The sequence below is a fragment of the Bison bison genome, unplaced genomic scaffold, assembly GCF_000754665.1.
Source record: "Bison bison bison isolate TAMUID 2011002044 unplaced genomic scaffold, Bison_UMD1.0 scf7180017864517, whole genome shotgun sequence".
In the NCBI taxonomy this organism is placed as follows: domain Eukaryota; kingdom Metazoa; phylum Chordata; class Mammalia; order Artiodactyla; family Bovidae; genus Bison; species Bison bison.
The window spans coordinates 8,179,805-8,198,142 of NW_011495070.1; the positions used below are offsets into that span (position 1 = coordinate 8,179,805).

Consider the following 18,338-nt stretch of genomic DNA (forward strand, 5'->3'; position numbering starts at 1 on the left):
AAGCCAGGTGACAATATACAGCCTTGACGTACTCCTTTTCCTATTTGAAACCAGTCTGTTGTTCCATGTCCAGTTCTAACTGTTGCTTCCTGACCTGCATATAGGTTTCTCAAGAGGCAGATCAGGTGGTCTGGTATTCCCATCTCTTTCAGAATTTTCCACAGTATATTGTGATCCACACAGTCAAAGGCTTTGGCATAGTCAATAAAGCAGAAATAGATGTTTTTCTGGAACTCTCTTGCTTTTTCCACGATCCAGCGGATGTTGGCAATTTGATCTCTGGTTCCTCTGCCTTTTCTAAAATCAGCTTGAACATCAGGAAGTTCACAGTTCACATATTACTTCCCAGAAATTCAGACACATGACTCAAACCAAAGGATGATTTATCAAATCTGCTTGGTTTTATCAATAAGTTCAGTTCAGTTGCTCAGTCGTGTCCAACTCTTTGCGACCCCATGAACTGCAGAACACCAGGCCTCCTTGTCCATCACCAACTCTCAGAGTTTACTCAAACTCATGTCCATTGAGTCGGTGATGCCATCCAACCATCTCATCCTCTGTCATCCCCATCTCCTCCTGCTCTCAATCTTTCCCAGCATCAGGGTCTTTTCCAATGAGTCAGCTCTTCCCATCAGGTGGCCAAAATACTGGAGTTTCAGCTTTAGCATCATTCCTTCCAATGAACACCCAGGACTGCTCTCCTTTAGAATGGACTGGTTGGATCTCCTTGCAGTCCCAGGGACTCTCAAGAGTCTTCTCCAACACCACAGTTCAAAAGCATCAAGCCTTCGGTGCTCAGCTTTCTTTATAGTCCAAGCTCTCCGTTATTCAATAATATATATATATTTTTAATTTGGAAGCTGCCATCTTTTCTAAGCTTACTGATGCTTTTCAATGTTTCCCACAAATAATAAATTAAATGCGGTCAACTGTTAATAACAGAAGAATGTGTGGGTAAAGGATCTCCAGGTATGTTTTATACAATTCTTACTTTTGCAACTTTTCTGTAAGTTTGAAATTCTTTCCAGAGAAAAGTTGTTGTTTTAAATTCCACTAACTTAAGAAATACTGAATCACTGTGTTGTGTACCTAGAACTAACACAGTGCAGCAAGTTAATTATATGTTAATAAAAACAAAAAAATAAATAAAGCATTACCTGTATTTTTCCTCTCACAAATGTGGTGATATCGTTCTCATTTTCAAAGATGGAAAGTGTCTGCAGCAGATTCTGCTCCAGCCATTCCCAGTGTTCAGTGATTTCTTTTCTAGAACCACCTGCACAAACATAAAATGGTGATAACGAATGTCAGCATTTAAACGATACTTACAACCCAGGCTCATCCCATGCCTGTGTACTGCCATCAGCTCTGCCTTCTGATACTTTCTCTCTGTCAGGGAAGTCACACAGAAGACATTGAAAGATGTATCAGAAATCCAAGAGTAAGGATAGTGTATGGTCACGTCTGACCAGGTGAGTCCAGAAACTTTGGGGACAGTCTTTTAGGGTGGGAAGGCAGCGACGTTTCTCCCGTTCCCTTTTCTGGGCTGGGAACTTAGCCCTATCCTCTCTTCTCCCTCCGGGAATCTGCACTTTTCAGGGGAAGGCAGATCTTGTCAGGAGACCAGGTTACAGTTGTTAAGTTGCAACAATACGAGGCCTTCGGTATGCCCCTAGAGATGTGATGTAACCACCTCCTATAATGGGCAAAAAATGATCCTCCCTCCCTTCAATTATGAATGAGATGTGAAAATGGACTATCACTAGGGAATAGCAGCCCTGTTCTCACCAGCGCCGAGGCTCTGAATTGTAATGGGATGAGGTCATCCTCACAGCCTCCCTCCAGGTCAGAAACAAGAAGCGAGAGTCATCTCGCCGGCCAACCTGCAAACTGAATCAACCTAAGCCTGGGAGAGTAGGTAACAGGCACCCTGCTCTCTGCCCACAGCTGCAGGGCAAAACAGGGATGCCAAGCCAACGTCATTGTCGAGACACTAGAACAAATTCCCTTCTTTTTTTTCTTGCCCTGCAATTGTTAATGACCTTGCAAAACAGTTTGTTAGAAGCCATCCCTATTTTATAAATTTTATGTACTATTCATTCCAGAATTAAAGAAAGATTTTGCAACTCTACTAATTGACTCCTTCAGATGTCTCCTTAAGATTTCCAAGTTATCTTTTAATTGATTTCTTTAAAAATAGCTTCTCTCTGTTTCTTTGTCAGCAGTAACTGGATATATCTCAGAATCTCACTCTGTTAACTGACTGGGAAAAGCAGGAGATACATATGTGTCCATAGTGATACTCAGAACTGTGAGGAACAGGACTAAAACCTCTTGGGGAATAAGAGGCACTGTTTGGAGAGGGAAACAGCAACTCCCTCCAGTATTCTTGCCTGGAGAATCCCACAGACAGAGGAGCCTGTAGGGGGGCTACCTACAGTCCATGGGGTAGCAGAGAGTTGGATACGACTGAGCGACTAACACTTTCACACTTGGAAGGTTTTCAGATCCATTGGTCAAGGAAAGGCAAAACCAAAACAAACCCCACATTCATTTTCTTTTACTCTGAGCCGAAACACCCAAACTGCCCACGTGGAATGCTTCTGTAGAGGATAAAGAATAAATCTCTGAGTTAGGAGGCCGAAGAGGCTGTCTGGAGCTCTTCACAGGCCCTTTCCACAGCTCACTCTTTCGGGGTCACAGTGAACCACGTGGAAAAGCAATCGATGACTCTGCACTACGCTGTCACGGCAAGAGCTAGAGCTTATGAAACCTGGGTCCCCCTTCCTTTCTCCCAGCAGCCATCTGGGTGCCTGTAGACAGTCTGCTTCATCTTTCTCTGTCTCAAACTCTTTACATGTAAAATGGAGACACATTAAAAAAAAACCTTATTCATTTCAGAGAAATGTCATAAAAAAATCACGTGGAATAATGTCTATAGATACACTTTGTAAAGTAGAAAACACTGTCCAAATGCAAAATACAATGCTCATTTGGAATATTTTGGCAATGAGTCATTCTGGAGTTAGCCAGAGAGTTTTAAAACATTTTAGACCGTAAAATTTTAAATAGGCATTGGAAAATTTTCTAAAATATACTGTGTCCTTCCTTGCCTGTAAACAGGTCACCACCATCCCCAGCTGCGGCTGGCTGGGCGATACAGACAGAGCCCAATCCAGAGTTGATGCTGGCCACGTGCCCTCCCCCCGCCGTCCCATCTGTGCCTGCTGGCAACTGTTAGATGTCCACACCTCAGGACACAGGCACTTTTGGGGACTCAGGGGACTGAAGAACTTCTGCAGACCCACCGGGGGCAATTCCCAGCCTCTGATATTGCCTCTCCTCCGCCCTGCCTATGTCGATAGTAGATATGCCTTCCAGAGGCTGGTTTGCACACGTCCCTCGGCTCAGCCGGGACAGTCTGCCTGTGGACTGGTATACCGCCCTGCGCTGCCCTTTACCAGGTGGTCATACCAGGTACCTGACCTGGGAGTCCCTGTTTGGCTGTGGTGGCAACTGACCGCAAGTCAGCCTCCTGTTCCTTGGTTATCCTGCATGGAACCCATCAGCTATAAGGCCCAGGGCAGCCCAGCTGTGCTTTCACCTTTGCACACACTGCCTGCAGTTTTCGTGTGCTTATTCATCTAGGCCCACCCTGCCACCCCCAAAACACACACACACTCGAGCCACGGTGGAAAAGGTATATGCATAAGCACACTCATTCAACAAACGTTCACTTCTGCCTCCAGTTTTCATGGGTATTACATGAAGGTCTTCACGACTGACCCTCGTTTTTAAGTAGCCTTCTGAGCACTCCTATATCGAAGTTCAGGTTTTCTACCCACGTTGTTTCCCCTTCTATTGCCTTCTTTGCTGTTTTACAACCTCCTGCTCATCAGTGTGCCCCACTGTTCTGTCATTTCCACAATCTCTACCTGCCACCCCCTAACGCCATTCTCACCACTGGCTCTTTTCTCTACTCCTCATTGCCTGAGATGTAAATCCCCACATTTCTGTCTGTGCTCACCACCAATGTCCCCTCTCCACCTGCCACTGTTGCTTGTGTTCCTTCATTTCCTGTGGCTTCTCTCATACTAGTCACTGTCATATGAAGAGGCTGGCCTTTTGGAGTCATCATCAGCCACTTACAGCTCCCTTTACAGAAGTGTTGAGATGGCAAATTTCAGTATCTGTATTTTTTGTTTGTTTTAGATTAATTTATTAATTTTAATTGGAGGTTTTTGTGGTGGTTTTTGCCGTACATCGGCATGAATCAGCCACGGTGTACATGTGTCCCCCCACCCTGAAACCCCTCCCACTGCCCCTCCCCAACCCATCCCTCTGGGTTGTCTCAGAGCAGCGGCTTTGCGTGCCCTGCTTCATGCATCAAACTTGTACTGCTCATCTGTTTTACATATGATAATATACATGTTTCAATGCTATTCTCTCAAATCATTCCACCCTTGCCTTCTCCCACAGAGTCCAAAAGTCTGTTCTTTACATCTGTGTCTCTTTTGCTGTCTTGCCTATAGGGTTGTTGTGACCGTCTTTCTAAATTTCATATATATGTGTTAATATACTGTACTGGTGTTTCTTTCTGACTTACTTCACTCTGTATAATAGGCTCCAGTTTCATCCACCTCATTAGAACTGACTCAAATGCATTCAAAGTTCCGTATAGTCAAGGCTATGGTTTTTCCAGTAGTCATGTATGGATGTGAGAGTTGGACCGTGAAGAAGGCTGAGCACCAAAGAATTGATGCTTTTGAACTGTGGTGTTGGAGAAGACTCTTGAGAGTGCCTTGGACTGCAAGGAGATCCAACCAGTCCATTCTGAAGGAGATCAGCCCTGGGTGTTCTTTGGAAGGAATGATGCTAAAGCTAAACTCCAGTACTTTGGCCACCTCATGCGAAGAGTTGACTCATTGGAAAAGACTCTGATGCTGGGAGGGATTAGGGACAAGAGGAGAAGGGGACAACAGAGGATGAGATGTGAGTCTGAGTGAACTCCGGGAGTTGGTGATGGACAGGGAGGCCTGGTGTGCTGCAATTCATGGGGTCGAAGAGTCGGACACGACTGAGCAACTGAACTGAACTGAACTGAACATTCCATTGTGTATATGTACCACGACTTCTGTATCCATTTGTTTGCCAATGGACATCTAGGGTGCTTCCATGTCCTAGCTATTGTAAACAGTGCTGCAGTGAACACTGGGGTACACGTGTCTCTTTCAATTCCAAATCTCAGTATCTTTAGGTCTTCAGTTCTTTGCACGATGCTTTGGGCCTGCTTCTGTGCTACCAAGGAGGTTTCAGGTTTCTTCTGGCTATATCCAGGCCCAAGGTTACAAAGTTCCATAAAACAGGGTTATAGATAAGGAAGAACTGTGTATACCATTATAAGAAACCATTATCAGCATAAACGAGAAAAGAAAAAGTCACAGATGCTATCAGCCAACAGTAGTTTCAGGAATTAACTATGGATTCTGATCCATACCCAATAGACACTTGCCAGGGAGAGGAAGGGAAATATACCTTTTACATTTATATTTACTCTGCAAATGCACCATATTCTCTGATCACTTTCCTAAAGGCACACAAAATAAACGAGGACAGGTGTTTAAGGCTCCAGGCTCTGGAGACAGGAAATACAAGGATGCCTACCTAGAAGGCAGGGCTGGATTCCTCCCCCAGCGGACAAGGCACATTCTAAAGATGCCAATCAAGTAAAAGTTCTCTCTGAAAGCAGGTGTCCACTTCCCATCTCAGAGAAGGGTACTGCTCAGAGATCACAGAGCAAATGTCCTGCTAACAGTTTAAGAGCAACTGACACTGTTGCCAGATCACCCTTTAGGAAAGAGGGAGACTCCAAGAGAAACATGTTGGAATCCTGAATGTTCCTTATATCAGGCTCTTTCATTTCTCAAGAAAGTAAGCCCAAGGGCTACAATGTTTAAGAGCCTGGAACTTTGCTTCTGTTACTGTGTAAAGTGAGGTAACAGGAAGCTCTTCTGCCATGACTCTGAGAGAGGGCTGGTCTATTTACCCAACCGTTCGGGCAAAATGTGTTAGGCACTCAGAAGAGAAAGGAAGGACTTGGCAGTCCTTCTGGCAAGGCTGCTTCGACAGAGATATAGCAGGAACAACAAGCTGACCCGATGTGCAATCAGCTGAAACAACAAAGAAAGCTGTGTCGGGTAGGAGAAGCCTTCAGGAAACCCAAGATAAAGCTTTTTGCTACGGGAAAAACTGGATTAACACTTGAGAGGCTTAAGAGTATTTAGAAATTAAATTTGGAAAAATGAGAATCTTTTACTATTTGCAGGGTTGTGTTTTGTTTTCAGAATACTATGCACAGGCCTCGTGTGTATATTTGGGCAAAATTTAAACACTGCCTACGATGATGGAAAATACTGAATCAGCCTAAGTCTTATTTCTCATCTGGTTTGAGATGTACCTAAGAGTATAGGAAGTCCACTTGAAATAAAAAGACAGAGGTATTAAAATGGATCCACAAAATGGATTCAACTGTATCTGGCCTCAGATTAAGAACAAAAGCGTAAGACTTCACTGATGGCGATTCAGTGGGTATCTTTTGTGGTGCATGACTGATATTAACGAAATTTGGTTCTGGGACTGCAGCACTGACTTAAAAACCTGAATTCAAATATATCTAAGATGGTATATTTCCTCTGATCAAGAGGGTACGTATGCACATGTATAGATATATATGTCTGTGTCTAGGCAAAAAATAAAAACCTCTTGTATATATATGTGTCTAGGCAAAAATAAAAACCTCTTGTGACAAGGCAGAAAACAAAACCAAGCAAAACAAACTCACTAAACCTCCCAGGGATTAAAAAGCAACCAATCTAGTATTTTCAGATGTCAGAACAGGCTGCTTGGATCCCAAAACGGATCCAGTTCTCAAAAGAATTGTGCTTGAAGCTACTTAAATAAAGGTGAAAGGGAAGCATCTATTTTATGGCCTCAGACACACGCAACCTTTAGCCCCAAAGATGATAATGTTGTAATTTAAATACAAAATAAAGGATAATACCCAATATGCCTGAGTGTCACTTGCTGTCTGTTGGATTTACAAAGCCACCACTGTACTACCTACCCCCAGAAAAAGGACAAACTTGCCTCTGGAGAGGACAAGAGATACAACCCCAAAATAATGCACTGATTTGAACAGTTTTGGAAACAAAAGGGAAATTTATGGTTTAAAAATCCACATCCACCGATATGTATACACTGCTATATTGAAAATGGATAACCAACAAGAACCTAGTGTATAGCGCAGGGAACTCTGCTCAATGTTACCTGGCACCTGAATGGGAGGGGAGTTTGGGGAAGAAGAAATCCATGTATATGTACGGCTGAGTCCCTCTGCTGTTCACCTGAACTATCACCACATTGTTAATTGACTATATTCCAACATTAAATAAAAACTTAAAAATCCACATCCAATTAAAGCTAAAACTTTAAACAAGTTAAGCAGTGATAATGATGTGTTTTCTATTACTTATCTGTGCCTATTTACCAAGACCAGGTGCCACGATTTCACCACAGACATGTAATCTCACAGCACTCCTACAACTGGTTCCAATTACCCTCCTTCCACAGATGAGGACGCTGAGGCTTCCACAGCCTATAAAATCAAATTCAGATTTTTCTGCCCCCAAATGCTTGCTCTTCATTGCTACAGTTCCACCTACTGACATATTTTAGAAGTGAGGTTAAATATCCCTAGAGGTTAGAGTATCTGGAGTAATATACAGCCTGATTATCAGTGAGACAATATTACATAATAGCTCAGACCACAGGCTTTGATGTCAAAAAAGTACACCTGGTTTCAACCCCTCCACACCAAACAGAAGTTCTGTGACCATAGAAGTTACTTAACCTTTCTGTGCTTCAGATCCCTCATCTGTAACATGGAGGTAACAACACCTACCATAGAAGCTTGTGCTGGAGATTAAGGACAATAACACGTGTAAAGTGCTCAGCACAGGTCTAGAATACATCAATACAAAGCACTAACTAGCTACTTTTGCTATTACCATCATAAGCAAGAAAACACAAAGATCTCATCTTGAAATGTGATGTAGGAGATATACTGATGTTGAAGATACTTCTCATTTCTGATGTCAGAGCACTAAAAACCAGCTGCTGAACTGGTGCCTGACTAGCGTACATTCAGCACAAATCTCTCTGGCCCTGACACCATTATGTTTAGACTGCAGATTGAAGTAAAGCAAGCCTCGCAATCCTTGTCTAACTATTATAAGCTTCTTACATAACTCTGCTTACAGTCCCTTACAGGTCATAACAGTGTGCTCATAGCTTTATAATCACTTGAGAAGAGAGAGGCTCAGGTAACTCATTCAACCTGGGCAGTAAGAATTAGTGGTTGATGTCATTATTTTAGGAAAAGGTGATGGCACCCCACTCTAGTACTTTTGCCTGGAAAATCCCATGGATGGAGGAGCCCGGTGGGCTGCAGTCCATGGGGTCTCAAAGAGTCAGACACGACTGAGCGACTTCACTTTCACTTTTCACTTTCATGCATTGGAGAAGGAAATGGCAACCCACTCCAGTGTTCTTGCCTGGAGAATCCCAGGGACGGGGGAGTCTGGCCGATATGCACAGAATCGGACACGACTGAAGCGACTTAGCAGCAGCAGCAGCAGTCATTATTTTGCTTATTTTACTTAAATGCCAAGGTCCTCCCTTACCTTGATGGACAGAATGTAAATGGCTATCTTTCTGGAGGGCAACCAGGCTAATGACACTAAAAGTCTTCTTTGATTCAGCATATCTACTTCTACAAATTTATTCTAAGGTGATAATTAAAGGAATGTGGAAATATTTGGTTTAGAGGATACTAAGATTTTTCAAAATGCAGTTATCATTAGGGGAAAAAAACCTAGATTTCCAAAAAACAGCACATCAGCTAGGTAAATTACATTATATACACAATAAAATATTATCTACTTGTTAAAATTGACATGATAGACATATATTTTCTTGACATAGAAAGACTATCCATATATGTATATCAGACACACATATGTATATACATACACATATGTATACATGTATATGGAGAAGGCAATGGCAACCCACTCCAGTATTCTTGCCTGGAGAATCCCGTGGACAGAGGAGCCTGGTGGGCTGCTGTCCATGGGGTGGCTAAGAGTCAGACACGACTGAAGCACCTTAGCATGCATGCATGCATTGGAGAAGGAAATGGCAACCCACTCCAGTATTCTTGCCTGGAGAATCCCAGGGACGGGGGAGCCTGGTGGCTGCCGTCTATGGGGTCGCTAAGAGTCGGACACGACTGAAGTGACTTAGCAGCAGCAGTACTGTTTTTCAATATTTTATTTTCTTAGCTTATATTTTCTAATTTCCTGAAATAATCATGTACTGCTTATACATTAAAAAGTAAGTTCTTTTATTTAAGCTGCTATATTCCCAAGGATACAAGAATAGTTCCTGAGGTACACAGACCAAGGAAACACGGATAATGGCCAACGTCCACATTACGTATATGTCACGTGAAAGGCGACTAAATGACCCAGCATTTCGCTATCTAGTGTAGAGAAGAAGGAGAAGCAGAACCAATTAGCACCCTTTCATTAAACTCCAGGTCTCAGTAGCTGCTGACTAAAAGAATGTTCAATCATAAAAGCCAGCATGGTAGCATTTAAAAAGGCCTGGGCTGGGAGTGGAGGGGGCTGAGAACTTGACCTCGGCTCTGCACTAACTGGCTGTAACTAGCCATGTGAACAATGGGCACTTTACTTTGCCTCTGTTCCCTGTCACGATCAGAGCCCTGGACAAGGCCGTGGCTACTCTATCTTTCCGTTCTGAAAATGAATGCCTACATGGGCCCAGATGAGATTCTAAGATGGTAAAGAAAAGGGAAACTAAATCAATGGGCAGAGGAATCAAGGCACCATTCAGGGCTGTGTTATCTGTGAGGTGCCATCATTTCCTTTATTAGTCCTGTTGGAAGGTCAGATGTACCCACAGAGAACTGTCTCTCTAATTGTAACTCTTGTGTCCCAGGGCCTTGGAATTATCTGCAATTCTATATGTCCATATTCTCTTGAAGAGCATCCCAGGAGGTGCAGTGGTAACACAGGAGACACAGGAGACTCGGGTTAGATCCCTTAGAGAAGGGAATGGCAACCACTCCAGTATTCTTGCCAGGATAATCCCATGGACAGAGGAGCCTGGTGGGCTATAGTCCATGGGGCTGAAGAGTCAGACACGACTTAGCAACTAAACAGCACAGCAGAATATTCTTATGAGGCTGTATAACGTTTCTTACTGTTTGAACCTCCCAGTTCTGATTGTGTGTATACATGCTCAGTCGTGTCTGACTCTTTGTGACCCCATGGACTGTAGCCCACCAGGCTCCTCTGTCCATGGAATTTTCCAGGCAAGAATACTGGACTGGGTTGCTGTTTCCTTTTCCAAGGGATCTTCCTAACCCCAGGATCAAACCCAGGTCTCTTGTGTTTCCCGATTCTTTGCAACTGCACCATCTGGGAAGCCCTTAGTTCTTCTTGTGGGGACAGCCAAATGGGTTGCCTTCTGCTTAAGACCCTTGAAGTTTGAGGAGGGCAAAGGAGTGAGCTCTCTCCTGCCTCTGGGGTACCAAGGCCAAGACACCAGCTGCTGGGGGAACATCTGAAGCTGTTTAGTGCCCCAGTGAGAACACAAGTGTAAAATACGCACTCACTGGTGGGAAACGGGCAGGACTGTCAGAGTATAACCAGCTCAATAAAGTACTCTGGACCAACTCCTAAGGTACTACTTCCTTTGTGTTCTTGGAAATGGCAGGGAATTCCCTGGTGGTCAGTGGTTAGGACTTGAGCTTTCATCGCCAGGGCCCTGGGTTCAATCCCTGGTCAGGGAATTAAAATACAGCAAGCTGCATGTTGCAGTAAAAAAAAAAAATGATAATAAAGTAAACAATTTAAAAAGAAAAATAAATAGCAAAAACGACGTGACTACACAAACCACAGAACAAAATGCAAGTTAGCAGGCTGGAATCGATGGCACAATGGAATATCCACCAAAAGCAACAGCGGCTTCACTTTGTGAAGTGGCAGTGAAAAGAAAAAGTCATTATTTAGGCAGTTTTTGGCTCCCCTTCCCAATGAAAGGTATCAGTGCCAAAGAAACATAATAAAGCAATTTCTTCAAGTCAATCTGCATACAGATGATAGAACACAGTAAAAAGAAGCATCTGAAAACAACGTTTCAACAAATAACTCCTGTTTTTTGCTCCCCTCTTCTTTCTGTTCACACTGTCAATGACTGAGTGAGCGTTATACTGGAGTAAGTCATATGAGGTCTGAAACTAGGTCCTGCCTGGCTCCATGCAGCTCAAACCTAAGACCATCACACGAGTAGAATTTACCACTAAGACAGCTACTCTCCTACAGAAAGTGGAACACATTGATTGTAGACGTGCCCTTAGTTCACTTTACACAAATCAGTTTCACAAGGCACGTGGCATAAAAACAGAGGTTTGCGATCCTATGGATTCTACAGGGCAGTGAGTTAGACAATCTTCTGTTGAACCTTCTCTTACAGCAACGATTCATAAGATCAGAGCAAATTAGTGGTTAGGACTCCACACTACACTGTGGAGGGCCCAGCTTGTAGAGCGCCCAGGTTTGAGCCCAGGTTAGAAAACTAAGATTTCACAAGCCTCAAGGTGCAACCAAAAAAAAAAAAAGAGCATATTAAAAAGCTCTTGCCAGACAGTCCCACCAAATATCAACTTTATAGCTTACAGGAAAAAAAAAATTTTTTTTTAATTACAAACTGAAAGGAACCTTTTTAAACTAGCAACTTCGGCTCTTAAAATCTCCTGAAAGGGAGCCAGGAGTTTGGGTTTTAAAGAGAAATCGATAAGAAGGAACAATTAGTGGGTGAATGAACTTTAACAGAGGTTGTGGAGTCTCACTTCTGTGACGTCTTCTACAGGGAAATTCTGGGTAATCAATATATTCAAAAGCTAGAACCGCTCCAGGTGTATTATAATGAGATCATGTGTGACAGGTATCATCTCCTTGAGGTATAAATTATGACATCAGCATTTATTGCCCTGTGTTCCTTAGCCCTGGCTTGGCAAATAACTCAGGAATAACTGGTCTTCATAACTCTGGGCTCTTCCCCATAGGAGCATTCCTTGGAGCCTTTGCTCCATAGAATGGCAAAACCTCAGAAACAGAGTGAAGAATAGTAATGTCAGATAACAGGGGAGGAAAAAAAAAGTCACAGATAGGAACCAGCTCATCATAGCCCCGTACGCGTGCACTGACCTGGGAAGGCCAGGAATCCTAAGGGTTCTGAGAACCTCCAGGCTCTACAGGATTTTGAAAGTCTGGAACAAGTGATGCAAACGCTGGACGATGAGAGTGTCAAAGCCTCCTTCCGTCCAGGGTGCTGGCAGTTCTGCCTGATTTCCTTTCTCTTTCTTCACTTGCTGGCTCCAATGTCTATTTTAATACCATTCTACACTGTTTGCCAACTAAAAGTGACATTTTCCCAACCAACTCCCACCAGGCACTTTCCCTTCTACCGTAGCTGGGTGTTGCCCCTTGTGTGGTGTGAAATACAACTATCTTACGAGGGATGACACTGTCAGGGTCCAGCTTCTCTCTTCCTTTATCCTTATCGCTTTCCTCTTGCTCTAATTCCCAGCCCTCACGCCTGCCTGGATGGTTTTCTCCCTGCCCGGACTCACACTGCCATTCCTTCATTCACTGGAATGCTTAAATGCTAAGTCACTTCATTGTTTCTCCTGTTTGCATCTGAACCGGAATAACTTTAAAGGGACACAACTACAATGTTAGAATTTCAGGTGCTGAATCCTTGAGAGTGTTTTGCTAGGGTACCAGAGCCCACCGGCAGTCTGAAAACATCCCCAGAGAACTCCCCCTACCCTTGGAGAAGGCCAGCCTAGGTTCCTGTCTCTAGTCGGCAGCCCCACCGCCCAGTGGCACTGCTTGGTACTTGCTCACACTGGGCTGTGACTATTTCCTTGCATTCTCAAAAGCAGAGGCCGGATCTAATTATCTTTATATCTTCAGATCCCAGCATGGCACTTCCTACCAAGCAGAGATCAATTTAAAACCTGAATAAAGTCAACTGAAAGAGCTCCCAGTGGTCAAAGCTAGACCGAATTGAGCAACAAAATAGTTGTGCTGGATTATAACACAAGGAATAAATAGTCATGCATTCACAGTGATAAAAATAATTGAACAAATTAAAACCCCCTACCAGTAAGTGTGCATGGTGACTTACTTTTAAGGAGGACAGTTTGGGAAGGAGAAGAAGACAGTGGGAAAACTCAAAAAAAACACTACTCCAGCCAGGTGATCAAGGACATCATCAGTCATAAATCAGCTTGATAGGAGGTGCCCTTGCTTGACATAAAGTGATGAAAATAGCACTTTATCTCTGTGATCTTCCTCACAAAAATCTATCACCCCAGCCAAATCATGAGAACATCAGATAAATTCCAACAGAAGGACAATTCTATAATACACCCGACCATTATCCTTAAAAAATGGCAGAGTCATCAAAAACAAGGCAAGTCTGAATAACTTCTACAGCCAAGAGAAGACTAAAGAGATATATCAACTAAACAGAAAATAGTACCCTGGCTGGGATCCTGGAACAGAAAAAGGACATCAGGTAAAAACTAAGGAAATCTAAATAAAATATGGACTCTGTTCAATAATAATGTAGCAACACTGGTTCACCCACTGGAACAAATGTTTCATAGTAAGATGTTAACTGCAGGAGAAACTTATATATATGGAGCATATATGGAAGTGCTCCAAACTACCTATTCAATTTTCCTATAAATCTAAAACTAAAGAAGAAAATCCATTAATTTTTTTAAAAATCATGGCAAAAAATTAAAAAACAAAACTGTTCAGTGCCCCTGCTCTTCCTAGGGTTATTTGAAAAAACAAATAACTAAAAAAAAAAGAAAAAAAGAAAAAAACCCTCAGCCACTTTGGACTAGCAGTTCTTGTGAGAGACCTAATAACAGCATGACTGTTTACCACTATTTTAAGCCCAGTGAGTGAAAGTCGCTCAGTTGTGTCTGACTCTTTGCAACCCCATGGAATTCTCCAGGCCAGAATACTGGAGTGGGTTGCCATTCCCTTCTCCACGGGATCTTCCCAACCCAGGGATCGAACCCAGGCCACCTGCATTGCAGGCGGATTCTTTACCAGCTGAGCCACAAGGGAAGTCCTTAAGCCCAGTACATTATTACGTATTACCATCAGGAGAAGTAAATAATCCCTACTCGGTAGGAAGGATAAGTATTCCTTAGTCCACCCAGGACTTCATGTGTTCCTAGTCATTTCCCAGCTTTGCTGTGGGGCCATGTTGACTAATTCTATCTAGCCGACAGGGTGTGAGTCAAGGTGGTGGCACTTCTTGGCCAAGCAAGTGGAACACCGGTGTGCCTCCGCCTCCTGCTTTTTCCTTGGAAGTTGATCTTGGAAGTTTTGTGTTCTACGGGGTGTTACTACAGATGGAGGTGGCCACTGGACCCCCATAAGTCTTCAGCAGGTTGAGAAAGAAACCATTATTGTGTTCAACTGCTGAGATTCAGGGTTTATCTGCTGAAACGGCCATAGTAACTTGTCTTAAATGACCCATAGATTGCATCTCACAATGAAATGTCCCTTCCCTTCTGAAAGAAAGTTGTCAATCATAACACTTCCCGTATTTCCAAATATTGCACTTACCACAGGCGATGGTCCAATAGACCAAAGAATCTGGAGTCTGGTACAGGATTCGGTAAGGAGCGACGCGGGCACTGGAGTCCAGCACGACATCGAGGGTGCCCACCAAGAGGCCTGAGGACACAAAGCGGGGAGAAAAGTTGAAGGGTCTCCTCCAAATTCCCAGAGGCAGCACTGTGGATACGCCCCTTCTGGTGGACCTGTCAACAAACCCTCTCCCACCACATCCCATCTGGACAAAACTTTCTTCTCGGGTGTGATGCTGCTGGCTCTACAATACTTGTTCCACCCACCTGCAAGAGACGCTGCATATGCTGAAAGACAGTGCTGGTTTCCAAAACAAAACCAACAAAGCTCCTACCTCAGTCCCTGGCACACGGTGTTATTGATAATAAATACCTGTTTCAAATTAAAAAGTAAGGTATGAAGCACTGATATTCTGGGGTCTTTGCTTTACCGTCATTACAAACAGTGTGTAATATTTTCTCCCCTTTTTCATCCTACAAACAAATCCTTAATTTAAGTAACCTAACAAAACCACAGGAACCAGTCATGTACATCTGAGTCCATGTGCTAGGCAGCCCCAAGTCTTATTTTCATAATAATAATATTTCTCACCTTTCTTTTGTATTGAAAAGGTCCAGTTCAGCTCAGCAAAAACTAAATCACTACTATATGCAAGGCAGGGCTTCCCTGATGGCTCAGACAGTAAAGAATCTGTCTGCAATGCAGGAGACCCGGGCTTGATCCTTGAGTCAGGAAGATCCCCTGGAGAAGGGAATGGCAACCTACTCCAGTATTCTTGCCTGGAGAATTCCATCAACAAAGGAGCCTGGTGGGCCACAGTCCATGCGGTCGCGAAGAGTCAGACACAACTAAGCAACTAACACTTTCACACTTTCAGATGCAAAGCAGACCCAGTGGGCATGAAGCTGAATAAGGCAAGAGTCCCTGCTGCTACTGCTGCTGCTGCTAAGTCGCTTCAGTCGTGTCCGACTCTGTGCGACCCCACAGACGGCCACCCACCAGGCTCCCCCGTCCCTGGGATTCTCCAGGCAAGAACACTGGAGTGGGTTGCCATTTCCTTCTCCGATGCATAAAAGTGAAAAGTGAAAGTGAAGTCGCTCAGTCGTGTCCGACTCTTAGTGACCCCATGGACTGCAGCCTACCAGGCTCCTCCGTCCATGGGACTTTCCAGGCAAGAGTACTGGAGTGGGGTGCCATTGCCTTCTCCAAGAGTCCCTAAGACATGTGTAATCCAGTCGGGGCGAGGGCCAGGCAGTATATTAGGGCTGCGTTTAGGAGTGAACAGGGCTGTGAAACAAGCATTTCCCCCATCTCAATAGCAGAGTCCTTTGCTATTCGTCACATGGTGATTAAAAACGACTTGGAGGTGGAAGTGATCCTAGTCGAGGCAGGGAGGGGAAAGTAAAAGGCCCCAGCCTTCCTTGTCCTGCCACAGTTGCAAATAACTAGGATACAGGAAGCACCAAGCCCAGTGCCTGCCCCCCGCCTGCAGACCCCTCATGAAGTTCTATTGAATCTGAACCACGGGTTCTTATGAAACTGTCACCGCCAGTATCTCCTGATGTGTTGTCTTCCAGTAACATCTTAAGGCTTGGTTCTGTCCCTCCTGAATAATACCGTAATATGCATGATGCTACTGACATCGCTTCCTTCTGCTCTGCCAGCCTGGGGTCAAGTGACCTAGTGTTCAGAAGAGCTCCCTCCTGGTCTGGGGCACATGGACAGGCCATTGAGTTTCTGGTGGCTTTCACCCCCTCATTAGTAAAGTGGCCGTAATAGCCCTTGCCTTCCCGAACTCCAGGTATTAAGCAAGAAACCTTGGGGAGGTTTACACGGGGAAGCCCCACAGCTGTCCTTTCGGTCTTTGTCCACAGCCAGGAGTCCACCTAGGTTCACTGTGAACCACAATGATCACTAGCTGATCTGCATACACCAGGAGCAACATACTTTCACTAAGAAAGTAAAAGCAAAGTCGCTCAGTTGTGTCCGATGCTTTGCGACCCTGTGGACTGTAGCCTGCCAGGCTCCTCTGTCCATGGGATTTTCCAGGCAAGAATATTGGAGTGGGTTGCCATTTTCTTCTCCAGGGGAATCTTCCCAACCCAGGGATCAAACTTGGGTTTCCCGCATTGCAGGCAGACTCCTTACCGTCTGAGCCACAGGGAAGCCCACACTTTCACTAAAGGGTAAATGAATTCATGTGTTTGCTCTGGCTTGTATGAAATACATCAAAAATCAAGTCTTTAGGGTCTGCAGAGTTTTCTGAGGAGTCATTTTCCATAGAATACCACACGTGTGCATTTTTGTTCTCTACTGTGACTAGAATTTACTGCAGACTTCTAATTACTCTTCAATTATCTGCAGATGGGAGGGTGTATTAATAGGAAAAGCAAAGAGTGCCAGCTAAACTGGATTGCTCTCTATGTTAACTAGAAACACATGTGATCCAGAAATACAAGTCCATCAGTCATAATAGGCAAGCATTGGTGATACTTTTCCTTTTCTAGAATCAAAATACTGGAAGTGACACATCCGTTGTTTCTAAGGCACACAGGCTTCACAGTCAAGGATGAGCCTCTCTGGTTTGTGTGTGTATTAGTCACTCAGTCATGTCTGAGTCTTCGACTCCACGGACTGTAGCCCACCAGGCTCCTCTGTCCATGGGATTCTCCAGGCAAGAATACTGGAGTGAGTTGCCATTCCCTTCTTGACCACAGGATGTTCTTGACCCAGGGATCAAACCTGCATCTCCTGAGTTATAGGCAGATTCTTTACGTCTGAGCCAGTAGGGAAGCCCAGCCTCTGTGGTTTAACGAGCCTCTAAGAGAGCGTCACGGTAGATAAACATTCTTCCAAGGGCATGCAGAGCAGTCCACAGAGGAAGTCTGGGTTCTGGAGCTCTTCAGTCCTGGCTGGGCCACCTCCCAGACCCAGCCCCTCCAAACCTCAGTTCCCTCATCCTTAATGCCTCACTAGTCTTCTATACTCTGTGACACCAAAGAGAGAAGACCTCTGAAAAGGTCCAATCCCATCCACATGTCTTGACCACAAATGTCCGTAACTACAAATCATCTATACCACCCACTATTCTAATTAAAAACCTTCTGGTATCACTCAGAGGGAAAGAAAATTCAGTGGCCTTCAAGAGGATGCCAGTGGAGTGAGGGCTTCTGATTAGATGCCAGCTCACCAACCGTGTGTGTGCATTCACAACTGGCACCACCAATTCCATGAAGATTTAGATGAACACTAATAGGCACATCGTCTTTCCCTGGTGGCTCAGATGGCAAAGAACCTGCCTGCAACGCAACAGACCCAGGTTCGATCCCTGGGTCAGGAAGATCCCCTGGAGGAGAGCATGGCAACCCACTCCAGTATTTTTGCCTGGAGAATCCCATGGACAGAAGAGCCTGGCAGGCTACAGTCCATGAGATCACAAGAGTAAGAGTAGACACGACTTACTAACTTTCACTTAACAGGCACATCCATATCTACTGGCCCTTGCTTGCC

The 18,338-nt window shown here is 44.3% G+C and overlaps 1 protein-coding gene across 1 annotated transcript in view; it reads right to left on the reverse strand.

Moving 5' to 3' along the window:
* TBC1D9 (TBC1 domain family, member 9 (with GRAM domain)) overlaps positions 1–18,338 on the reverse strand; it is a gene marked incomplete at its 5' end in the record, with an annotated part of 135,646 nt that overhangs the window by 62,518 nt on the left and 54,790 nt on the right. Inside the window, 2 exons of the mRNA XM_010830316.1 lie at positions 1,158–1,276; positions 14,805–14,915. Of these exons, the coding sequence (XP_010828618.1) occupies positions 1,158–1,276; positions 14,805–14,915 (230 nt within the window). The remainder of the gene's footprint in view (positions 1–1,157; positions 1,277–14,804; positions 14,916–18,338) is intronic.